Below are 12,134 nucleotides of genomic sequence, written 5' to 3' on the forward strand. Positions count from 1 at the left end.
TCGACGGATTCCGCTGCCGCGCAATAGAATCTGAATCAAAGGGCGAACCCAGCAGAATCCGATTTCAGAAATCTGCTGCCAAAATCTGAACCAAAAGCAGAAGCAGCCTAGGACGTGCCTTCCAAAATCTGATTCCGCTGCGGGCCAAAATCTGAAAAGCTGTATCAGCTGATTTGCCAAATGACATACATCTTCTTCACATCAAATTTTTCACAGCAGATTTTTCACAGCTACTTTTACAAATCCATAGCCGAACCAAACAGGGCCATAGTCCCTGCCTCCTAGACTGCCTTCCACGGGCACACCGGACACGTGACGGCGACCCGCGTCGGTTCGCCAGGCTGAAGACAGCTTGCGGCGCAACAACATGCTCCAAGACGGGTCGGGACGGGCCGGGCTGGGCCGGGCCCGGCCGACCCGCACGTCCAGACCCACACCGATGGGGCAGATTCGATCGCGTGGAGTGGAGTAGAGTAGATCCAGACCCACGCACGCCCGCCAATCACCGCGTGGCCAAATCCCGAGCATTTATTAATTTCTTTCTCCTCCAGTCTTCTCTGACCCTCCCTCCCCTCTCCCCTGCGCAAGTGCACAGTGGGTCAGTGCCGCGGCGAGCTCCCCCAGCCTCGGCCTCCCCACCCGATCTGGTCGCCCCCCGCCCGCGGACGCAGCCCCCGCCAAACCCTAGGGCTCCGCCGCGCCGCCGCGCGAAGGGGCGCTTCGCTGCTCGCCCGCCCGTGATGGAGCCCGCCCCGCAGCTCAAGGCCGAGCCCTGGCGCCCGCCGCACCGCGCCGGCGCGGCCGGCGGGCGCGCGGCGGGGGAGGCGTCCTCCGCCGTCACGGGCCAGAGCAGCGGCAGCCGCCCGCGGAGGAGGCAGCGGGAGCCTCCCGCGTCCGAGGACGACTCGGCCTCCGCCAGGCCCGTCTCCACCTCCGGCGGCGGCGGCCAGGATTTGGTAGGTTCTTCCTCGGCGTTCGTCGTGATCCGTGTGGCGGGGGTGGAGTTTGGGCTGATGAGAGGGGAATTCGGAGGCTCACAAATTGTTGCTCCACTACTCTGGAAGTGAGCTCTGAGAGTGTAGGCTTCAGACACTGGTCAGCTTGGCTGCGTCGGTGATCTGTTCATGTGTTCGATTCGGCGTAGTTGTGCTTCTTCTAAGTCAGTAGCATGACCGTTTTGGTTAGCTTGGATTGGTTTGGTACTTTAGTTTAGTTCGATATATATGGTCTAGCACTTGCCCTGTGACGGTGCCTGTATGTAACTAGACTTGGATGCTGGTTCACAATTTAGTTTACATAGGGCCGTACAAAAAATTCCACAACATTCCCAGAGGTACTGGAAGGTTAACATTGTAGATTCCCCTAATTACCAAATGCCTTCGAGTAGGAACCATAAGTGGTGTTTAAGTTTGAGTATAGATAAGACTCACTTCCAGATGTCTGAAAGCCACCATTACTCTGTAACCACCTTTCATCATTATTTTAATAATAACACACAGTTGATTGCAGTAGTAGTTTTCCTATTTTTAGATGGCCACCGTTTTATTATATCCATGGTGTTGGCATGGATTCTACCCCCTCCGGGATTTTTACTCCGCATACAAGTTTTGTCTTAAGTCAAACTTTGCAAAGTTTGACCAAAATTATAGGGAAAATGTCAACATTCACAGTATCAATTCAATATCATTAGATGCATCAATATTGCAGATCTTTAGTATTGTAGATGTTGATAGTTTTAAATATAAATTTGGTCAAACTTTCTTTACGAAGTTTAACATAAAACAAATGCGGAGTAAAAAGAAACGGAGGGAGTACTTTTGACAAAGCCATCCTGTAGTGGCTTTCAGAACTCAACTTCTGTCAACTGAAAGGATGTATATAATAAGTAGGTGTCGTAACTTGGTACTGACCAGTGATGTGTGTACGCACTCTAGATTGGTCCATATCGGTGCTAAACTGATAATGCCTGTCAGGCTTGGCTCACTGATGTTGACAGCGTATGATTGCTCTGCTCAGTATCAAGTTAACAAGACTAGTTTATCCTTGCACAAAGTCTGCCAATCTTTATAATCCCTAGTTGCAAGGGGACAAGTTACTCAACCAGCAGTAGATGTGCATATGCCATAGAACTTCTACTGTCCTACATGCTCTTTATGTAGCTACAGCCTACAGTCAGCACTATTCTACTGTTGAAATCTTGCTGGCACTTTTAAATCTGTAATAGTCATTGGTATCCCAGTTACCTGCTTGCTATATTAGTAGCTTAGAAAATAAAACCATCCACTGTTTTCTTAACCTTCTCCCAGTGTTATTTTTTGTTTACATAAACTGTATGCATGTTGAATTATATACCATGGCCAAGTTTTTGGGTGACAGCTGGTTTGACTATTTGTTTTAGAGTTCTCTGTTTTCGGTACCTACGGTTTTAGTGCAATACTTTTTTGGTCTGTACTTGCTGGTTAAAGGTGGTTGATGGACAAACAATTAAATCCAATCAATTGTCTCCAACACTTAACTACTAAAGTACTGAGCCAACAACCTAATGGTCCAGAGTGTTTTGCATCTTCTACTTGCATTTAGTAACCTACTGTGATATTTTAGCAGGCATCATATTGGTGATAGTCTGCAAGCTATCATTATTGTCATATGTGATCTTTGATTTTGGCGTGCCATTTTTGTGCCCCTTATATTGACTGGTTATGTACCGATTGACAGTTTAAATAGTTGTTTGACTTCGTAGGCCAGAAGGTGGTTTACAATATTTTTGTTATATTCTATAATAAAGAAAAATGCCCCACAGCACAGCTTATGCAGAGAGCAAGTGCTCAATTGTTCTTTCTCCCGTCTGTCCTAATCGCCAATTCACTGGAATCTTAATGTGCAGACTGATGCAGAAGCAAAGCGTTTCAAGGCAAATAAATCCAGTGATGAGAATGGCAGTTTCAGAAAAGATGCTGAAGCTGATTCAAGAAATGCTAGTAAGGCTGTTGATCAAAATCCTCCACCACCAAAGCAAGATTTCATCCATGTGAGGGCAAGAAGGGGTCAAGCAACTGACAGCCATAGCCTTGCAGAAAGGGTCAGTTCAATGCACAGTTTTCAGTTTTGACTATCCTGAATGTATTGTTTTCAGTTTTGAGTATTCTTATACACCCCATAGATACACATTCACACTACCCATTACAGGAGCTACAGATCTGGTCACTGAAAGTTCTATTTATTTTGACAGGCACGGCGTGAGAAAATAACCGAGCGGATGAAAATTCTCCAAGATCTTGTCCCTGGATGTAATAAGGTGCATTTTAATCTCATCAACAAGCATTCAATATATTTTATGTTTCCATTCTGTCCCACTAATGTCCATATATATTTATCTTTGTATCATCTTCAAACTTCCTCCCTAGTTTTGTGTCTGTCAATGATTTTCTTTGGAAAGCTTATGCGTCCTTGGTTAGGTTATTGGCAAAGCATCAGTCCTTGATGAGATAATCAATTATGTCCAAGCTTTGGAACGTCAAATTGAGGTATGTTGTGTCACAGATTGTTGCTTCTATGGAATTGTGTTGCCCTCTGTAGTGCAGTTAATAATTGCTCGACAATTGCTGTCATCTGCAGTTCCTGTCCATGAAGCTTGAGGCGGTTAATGCCCATGCCCATGCTCACAACGGAGTTGAAACATTTCCATCTAAAGACGTAAGTCAGTTGTGAACTCAGTGGCTAACTATAGCAAGATAACTGGTACAAGGAAATATATCTTAGCTTCAACGTTTGATTTCTCAAACTGTGCCACCAATATATTATTTCACATTTTGTCCCTTGCAAATATATTCCAATGATATATTGGCACGTTTGTGTACAGCAAAACATATCTTAGCTCCAGAAGGTTTACCTTTTGTTCTTCTCACTTGCAGTTCGCTGCGCCAACATACAACACAGCTCCAGGGTTAACATTTGACCCACAAACACCAAGGGAGTATGCCCAGGGCTCGCCGGCTGCAGAATGGCTTCACATGCAGATTGGTGGCACCTACGAAAGAGTGACATGAGCAGAACAAAAGTCCAGGGTGTTGCCCAACAAAGCGTGTCATGAATCCTCGGCCAATCAACCCCCACTTTCATATCGTAGATCATTTTTTTTGTGCCACCATCTCGTTCCAAATGCGGTTTTATTCATAGTTTTTGGAGCTGTAATTGCCGGTAGAGACGTCAGACATGTATTTAGAGAGAACCGCCGAGCACAGTGCCTTTTTGTTTTGACCTTCGGATTCAGGACTGTTCCTCATGTATTCGCAACCTTCATGTATTCCATGGATTTCTGTAGCTGGTAATCATTCTTAAGATGAAAGGAAGCGACTTTTTTTTCAGGTGTCTGTCAGGCTGTGAAAGCTTAAACCTTATCTTTTTTTTTTCTGATTTCATTTATTTATTGGTTTTAGAATCAAAGCTTGAACCTTATGGCATGTTTCTCTTTCTGAGTTCTGTGGGTTTGTGCCCATGGCAGTTGGTTTCTCGGATCACATGTTTGGTGTCTTCAGGGTTTGCCTGAGATTGGATTTTCACTCCATGATTTTGCGCTACAAAAACGAACCCTTTTTTTTCATGGCTTGCATAGTTGGTTTTAGCTTTTAGTGTCCCCTTGTTGCCCTAGGGCCTTTATTTTATCTTCAGAGCTTGCAAGGAACTTTGGTTCTTTTTTACCTGAATCGATTCAGGCCGGTACCTAAAAAAAAGTCCGCAAATTTGACCATCTCAACAAATGTAAATATGTGATTGTCAAACGCCCAGGGTTCAAATGCCGGAGGGCGAAGAGCTTATGAAAAACAAAAACACGCATGGGTTCATGCTGGAACAGCTCGAAGCCATTCATCATTTGCACTGCTCCTGAAGCTTTGATATATCTGCCGCTCGCTTCTGACCTCCTTCAGCTTTCTATGTAGGTTTGCATCATGAAGTTGAGAAAAACCAAGATGCTAGTACGATCAACGGTGTCTTATTCAGGAGAAAACAAGGAACACTGGAGTATATGCAGGTTATATCGATCCTGAATTTCTCGGAACTGGGCAACCAACAGAGAAATCCAATGGATATTCTTTATTTCTTTTGATGTCGTGCTGTTTGAGGTGTTGTGTGCTCGGGCTGCATTGGGATCCTAGTTTTCCAAGGAGACAAGTTGAACTTGCACAATGCGCCCTCAGTTGCCAGAAGAAGGGCGTCCTTGATCTGATTGTTGATCCCTATCTTGAAGGAAAGATTGCTCCGCGGTGCTTCAAGAAGTTTGTGGAGATTGCTGAGAAATGTGTAAGTGATCGTGGTATCGACCGCCCTACAATGCAAGAAGTGCTTGAGAAGCTGGAGTTGTGTCTTGTAGAACAAAGCGGAAGCCTTGGTGATGGGATGCTGGCCGAAGAGTTGTAGAGTACCTTGTAGCAGACGATGATTCCAGATATTGTGGTGAGATGATGACACGGATGGTGATGAGCAAGTTGCGGATAGTATGGATTCCTAACGGCCAACGGCATGATGAGCAGGCAAGAAGTGCTTTCACGACCAATTTCCTAGTACTGGTAATGCTCATGTCCGAGAGAATTATTCCATAAATTTATATGTTCCGCCCCTTCTTTTGGGAAGCAAGTATTTCTTACTTCTTCATGCTTTTCGTTACCCGAGTGCTGTAATGGATTTATGAGGCCCTTCGCCTGGGAAATACCCTTTGCTTCCTGGTTGTAGATACACCCGGGATTTTTTTTTACAAAAAAGTCAAATAAGTTTAGAAGTTTGTTTGGATTTTGCACTAGTATATAAATTTTCGCGAATAAAAACCCAGCGTTGACTTCGGGGCAAAAAGAAAATTTATTTGCTATTATAGGTCACTATTCACACTATTTTGGCTGAAAATTTTATTTTTTTGAAAAGGAGTTCGTAGGGTTTTTCGTCTTGTGAAATTTTGTCACAAGTACAATGAATTACTATTTTTTTTTTCATATAGGATGTATGTACATCCATAGACGAAAGCCCGCGTCCCTCTTTGCCTGCACTATTATATCGTGTGTTTGTCAATGATATGAATATTAGATTACATGGTTCTCGACGAGTGGACGCCTCCTTGTTTAGTGGCGATCAGCGTGCAAAGGAGGTGTGCTGTCAGCGTTTTCGACGGTCCTGGGGTCAGTTAGGATTCGTTTTACGGTGCAAGTTACCAGTCATAGGAAATGCTAGTATTTGCACAGATCCACCGTCGATTTGAAGGGTAATATAGGCAGTTTACATTAGATTTCTTTTCTTTTAGCCCAAGGGCAGTCTAGCTCGATAGTTAAATAGTTCAATCAATCAACAGAAAGTCCCGACTTGTCACCCAAGCCCTAGTTGCCGCCGCAGCCGCCCCGTGGCTCTCGCCGCCGCGCCACCGCGCCGTCGGCCTCCGGATCCTTCCTGCCCGTCCGTTCCATCCGCCTCTACCGTACCTCTTGCCTGCCCGAGCCGTCCGCCTCCGGAACCTTCAGGTCCGTCCGTTCCGTCCGCCTCTACCAGAATCTCTGGCCGCCGTTTACCGATGCACCACCGCCCGCTAATCCTGCTGTCGCCGTTGGCACTGCCCTTCCGTTCGTCTCTATCACTGCTGGTCCGCCGGCAGAAGGTAATGCTTCAATAATACCAAAGAGATTAGAATTCACGTATGAGGCCCAAGTAAAATTAAACTGGACATGCTCTTCCCTTCAGTACTCTATATTCTCTTGACCTTTATCGTCGACACTCTTATATCTTCTATAAGAATGATGTGGCATCAGAAGTTTTGTTCATACAGAATCTTAAATAATTTTAGAAAGGGTGTGTCTAGGGCACATCTAGATGTGCTCTAGTTATTGCACATCTAAGTGAGTGGGTCAAGCATAAAGAGGAAAAGAAAAAAGAAAAAGTAAGTATCCACACGAATCTCAACGTAAGATCAATGACATAGGATTTAGATGTGCAATACTTATAGCACATCTAGATGTGCTTTAGCAAAACTGTTTTAGAAATTGCATGGAGTATTTAGGACCAACTCTCCATGAAAACATGGTGGCTACATATTATTTGCTTGGTGGAATCACATAGTTTATATTGTTTGCTTACAGTACAGGCAAAGTCAATCCACATATATTCAGAACACTTGCAATTACGGTTCACATTTTGGTGTGTTGGTTGTCATGTGGCAGAAGTGCTTTGATTTACATTTTTGATGATGTAGTTTGGCACTAGAGATGCGTAAATGACATTATTCAGTTTATTTGTGGCCGGCATGCAGTTGCACAACATGGATGCTCGCCATGTCAGCATAGAGGAAACTGAAGAATATTACAGGGTTGTTAGTCAAACATTCACAAGCGATGAACAAGGTTTCGAGTTCTGTAATAAACATGCTTAAGAGGAAGTGTTCAGCGTCAGGAAGGCCAATGTGAAAAACAAGGGAGACATAAGAATCCAAAGGTTGTATATGTGCAGCAAAGAGATATATAGGCCCATGAATAACTTTGGAAGGTCCAACTGGAAAAAGGAAACCAAGGGCACTCTCTTGTCAAGGAATTTGTGGACCAGCATAACTATGAATTCACTAAGCCTGACCAGACACCTTTCTTATGGCCTCGTCGTGGACTTAATGATGCTCAAAAGCCTGATGCCATTGAGTATGGTATTGGTGGTCACGCACACATCAGATAATGGAGGTAATGGAGAGGCATCACGCTGGTTATGACAAAGTTGGCTGTGTCTTTCGGGACCTATATAATTTTTTTGCTGAGTACAAGAAGCAAAGAATCAAAGATTTCGGTGCCCAATACATGCTGAACTATATGGCAGCGCAGGAAGATGAGATTCTGAATTTTGGTACAGGTACAACACAGACAGCAGAGGCCATCTGCAGAACCTTTTTTGGTCAGACGCGTAGTCCCGGTTGGACTATGATGCCTTTGGTGGTGTTGTTGTGTTTGACAACACGTACCATGTGAACAAATATAACTTGCCATTTGTCCCAATCATAGGATTGAACCACCATTGCAGCACAGTTGTCTTTGGGGTTGGCATTGAATTGGACTAGACCATGGCATCATATAAGTGGTTGCTCCATTCATTTTTGGGAAAAAATTCTTTATTTGACACTGGAAAAGTTTTTCTTCCCTATTTGACACAAGTTCTAAATTTTATTCTCTATATGACATTCCGTCCATTTTAAGCCTAAATGACACATGAAAAGACTCTTTTGCCCCTCATGTGGTATGTGTGTGGGGGGCAATAGCGCACGCACGCAGCATCAGTGCGAGGGCAAGAGAACACACGCAGCAACACATACACATGCACCAACACACGCAACAACACGCATGCACACGTGCACACACACACACGCAACAACATGCACGTGCACGTGCACACACACACAGCAACACACATGCACGCACACACACACGCACGCAGCACACACACATACACACACACGCACGCAGCACACACACATACACACACACGCAACAACATGCACGTGCACGTGCACACACACACACACAGCAACACACATGCACGCACACACACACGCACGCAGCACACACACATACACACACACGCACGCAGCACACACACATACACACACACGCAGTAGCAGCACACACAGGCAGCACATAGGCACGCAACAGCACACACACGCGCGCACGTACATACGCAGTAGCAAACACACACTACAGCACACATGCACACACACATGCAGCGGCAGCACACATGTGCGCGTGCACCCACACACGCAATAGCACACACGCGCGCGCACACACATACCGCATGAGGGGCAAAATCGTCTTTTCAGGTGTCATTTAGGCTCAAAATGGACAGAAGTGTCATATATGGAATAAAATTTAGGACTAGTGTCAAATAGGGAAGAATAACTTTTTCAGTATCAAATAAGGAACCAGATTTTAAGACAGTGTCAAATAAGGAATTTTCTCCATTTTTGGAGGCGATGCACCGGAACCATCCCAGGTCTGTGATCACAGATAAGTGGTTGCTCCATTAACGTGTGAACAAAAACGAACACCGGGCATAACTTGAACCAGAAAATTGATAGATGCTATGACCCCAACAAGAAGGTACTCATCTTTGGGGCAATGCCCTCTCGACTGTGGAAGATGTCGAGCATATCATGCGTGTGCACACATTGTCCAAGAGTGTTTTCCATGTGAATCAAGTCAGACATCTGCATTATATGAAGAGCTGAAAGACCCTAGCGAAAATAAAATCACTTTGAAAGGGTTTACTACAAGAATAAAAAACAGCAAGGGGTCAACTTTCATCCGCGCCTATGTAATGTACACAATATGTGTGCTTATGTATCCAACAACACAGAGGCACGTCGGCACGAGCTACATAGGACTGGTAGCAGACATATATAGAATAAAATGGGTGAATTTTGCACTCCCTACTCTTAACCATCTGATGCCCAGCATCACCAAGTTTAAAGATGGAAGCTCGAATTTGGAGAGGAACCTTCCATTGCTACAGGTTACAAAAGGCTATAAATATATGAATCTATATGAACCTCACATTCAGATAGTTATAGCTTTTCCAACATGTAGCAATGGGAGGTTCCCCTCCAAATTCGAGCTTCCATCTTTAAATTTGGTGATAATGGCCATCAGATGAGTAAGCGTGAGGAATGCAAAATTCACCATCGTTATTCTAGATATGTCTGCTACCAATCCTAGGTACTTCGTGCCGACGTGCCTCTCTGCTATTGGACACATTAGCACACCTATTGTGTGCGCGGATGAAAGTTGATCCCTTGTTGTTTTTTATTTTTCAACAAGTCCTTTCAAAGTGGGTTATTTCCGCTAGGGCCTTTTAGCTCTTCGTATAATGCAAATACTTGAATTGATTCGCATGAAAAAAAAACTCTTGGCCCAATGTGGGCACACCTATGATATGCTCGACATCTTCCACAGTCATCTGAAAGGCTTTCCCCCAAAGATGAAGGCCTTACTATTGGGGTCATAGCACTAGCAATTTTCTGGTGAACGTTACGCCCTCGGAGTTGATGTTGATGTTGTTGGAGCATCAACATCTTTGCCTTTGCCTTGGGCCTTAGATTGCCTCCGTACACGCCCGAGGCCGCAGATTGGCACACCGGGTGGCCGCTCAAGCTCACGAGGGTGGAGTAGACCCAGGCTAAGATCCTGATGGAGCAGGTCAGCGTGCTCACGAAGTCGGATATGACCGGCAATGACATCGTTGCCGCCTGGGTCAGCCGGAGGATCCAGCCACTTCAGGCCCGCGTCAGGGGAATGTGGTTGTACTTTGGTGGAGCCGACCCAACGAGAACCTCCCCGCTCCGACATTCTGACTAGACCCGGATGAAGCGGATCACCAGGTCCGCAACATTCTCTGATGAGACGGCCCTGTCAAACCTCTTGGAGGCGGCCAACGACCTGGTCCAGAGTACTGAGCCAATGACCTGGTCCAGAGTATTTTGCATCTTCTACTTGCATTTAGTAACCTACTGTCATATTTATTTTAGCAGGCATCATATTGGTGATAGTCTGCAAGCTATCATTATTGTCGTATGTGATCTTTGATTTTACTGGTGCCATTATATGATTTTTCGCCCCTTATATTAACTGGTTATGTGCCGATTGACAGTTTAAATATTTGTTTGACTTGGGAGGCCAGAAGGCGGTTGACAATATTTTTGTTATATTCTAAAGAAAAAAATGCCCGTAGCACAGCTTATGCAGAGGGCAACAGGTTAATTGTTCTTTCTCTCGTCTGTCTTAATCGCTAAGTCACTCGAACCTTAATGTGCAGACTAATGCAAAAGCAAAACATTTCAAGGCAAATAAATCCACTGATGATAATGGCAGTTTCAGAAAAGATGCTGAAGCTGATTCAAGAAATGCTAGTAAGGCTGTTGATCAAAATCCTCCGCCACCAAAGCAAGATTTCATCCATGTGAGGGCAAGAAGGGGTCAAGCAACCAACAGCCATAGCCTTGCAGAAAGGGTCAGTTCAGTGCACTGTTTCATTTTAACTATTCTTGTACACCCTTGATCACTGGAAGTTCTACTATTTTGAGAGGCACGTCGTGAGAAAATAACCGAGTGGGTGAAAATTCTCCAAGATCTTGTCCCTGGATGTAATAAGGTGAATTTTAATCTCAACAAGAATTCAATATTTTTTATGTCTCCATTCTCTCCCACAGTCCCACTAATGTCCAGATCTATTTATCTTCGGTATCATCTTCAAGCTCTAAGTCCTCCCTAGTTTTGTGTATGTAAATGATTTTCTTTGGAAAGCTTATGCTTCCTTGGTTAGGTTATTGGCAAAGCATCGGTCCTCGGTGAGATAATCAATTATGTCCAAGCTTTGGAACGTCAAATTGAGGTATGCTGTGTCTTGTCGCTAATATGGAATTATGTCCCTCTATAGTTCAGTTAATGATAAATAGCTTGACAATTGCTGTCATCTGCAGTTCCTGTCCAGGAAGCTTGAGGCGGTTAATGCCCATGCTCACAATGGGGCCGAGACATTTCCAACTAAAGATGTAAGTCAAGTTGCGAACTCAATGGTTAAGTAGCAAAAGAATGATGGGTACAAAGAAGTACAGTATATCTTAGCTCCAATGCTTGATTTCTCAAACTGTGTTGCCAATATACTATGCATCTCGGCCCTTGATCTGCAATCAGGCCTGCTATGATAGATGCTATGTTGTCATGTTTGTGTACAGAAAAATATGTATTCTTGTCTTCTCGCCGACGTACAACACAGCTCCAGGTCTAATATTTGACCCGCAAACACCAAGGGAGTACACGCAAGGCTCGCCGGCTTCAGAGTGGCTTCGCATGCAGATTGGTGGCAACTACGAAAGGGCGACATGAACAGAAAAAAGAATCAGGGTGGCGCCCAACAAAGCATACCATGAATCCTCAGCCAATTATTCCCCACCTTTCTAGTCCCATTTTTTTTGCGCGACCATCTTGTTCCAAATGCGGTTTTATCTACAGTTTTTGGGGCTTTAATTTGCTGGTGCCTGGTAGAGACACCAAACATGTATTTAGGGAGACCGCCATGTATGGAAGAAACTTTTTTCAGGTCTCCTGTCAGGCTGTGAAAGCGTAAACCCTTTT

General features: G+C 44.6%; 2 protein-coding genes across 2 annotated transcripts; both read left to right on the plus strand.

Moving 5' to 3' along the window:
- Positions 1-517: 517 nt before the first annotated feature.
- On the plus strand, positions 518-4,364 carry LOC125511002 (transcription factor BHLH089-like). The gene is made up of 6 exons (XM_048676288.1): positions 518-956; positions 2,885-3,079; positions 3,230-3,295; positions 3,456-3,524; positions 3,616-3,693; positions 3,912-4,364. The coding sequence occupies exons 1-6, from the start codon at positions 741-743 to the stop codon at positions 4,044-4,046; spliced, it is 759 nt and encodes a 252-aa protein (XP_048532245.1). The 5' UTR covers positions 518-740; the 3' UTR covers positions 4,047-4,364.
- Positions 4,365-10,364: 6,000 nt separating this feature from the next.
- LOC125507477 (transcription factor BHLH089-like) lies at positions 10,365-11,898 on the plus strand. The gene is made up of 6 exons (XM_048672052.1): positions 10,365-10,475; positions 10,816-11,010; positions 11,086-11,151; positions 11,323-11,391; positions 11,480-11,556; positions 11,756-11,898. Exons 1-6 carry the CDS (start codon positions 10,365-10,367, stop codon positions 11,883-11,885), a joined length of 648 nt encoding a protein of 215 aa, XP_048528009.1. The 3' UTR covers positions 11,886-11,898.
- Positions 11,899-12,134: the final 236 nt, after the last annotated feature.

This window comes from Triticum urartu, chromosome 5, assembly GCF_003073215.2.
Source record: "Triticum urartu cultivar G1812 chromosome 5, Tu2.1, whole genome shotgun sequence".
Lineage (NCBI taxonomy): Eukaryota > Viridiplantae > Streptophyta > Magnoliopsida > Poales > Poaceae > Triticum > Triticum urartu.

What these genes read in the sequence shown, in the direction of transcription:
- LOC125511002 (XM_048676288.1), top strand. Translation starts at nt 741, where the DNA reads ATGGAGCCCGCCCCGCAGCTCAAGGCCGAGCCCTGGCGCCCGCCGCAC. An exon ending in GCCATAGCCTTGCAGAAAGG is followed by an intron (nt 3,080 to 3,229) that starts GTCAGTTCAATG and finishes TTATTTTGACAG; the next exon opens with GCACGGCGTGAGAAAATAAC. An exon ending in TTGTCCCTGGATGTAATAAG is followed by an intron (nt 3,296 to 3,455) that starts GTGCATTTTAAT and finishes GTCCTTGGTTAG; the next exon opens with GTTATTGGCAAAGCATCAGT.
- LOC125507477 (XM_048672052.1), top strand. Translation starts at nt 10,365, where the DNA reads ATGAAGCGGATCACCAGGTCCGCAACATTCTCTGATGAGACGGCCCTG. An exon ending in CTTTGGAACGTCAAATTGAG is followed by an intron (nt 11,392 to 11,479) that starts GTATGCTGTGTC and finishes TGTCATCTGCAG; the next exon opens with TTCCTGTCCAGGAAGCTTGA. An exon ending in TTTCCAACTAAAGATGTAAG is followed by an intron (nt 11,557 to 11,755) that starts TCAAGTTGCGAA and finishes TATTCTTGTCTT; the next exon opens with CTCGCCGACGTACAACACAG.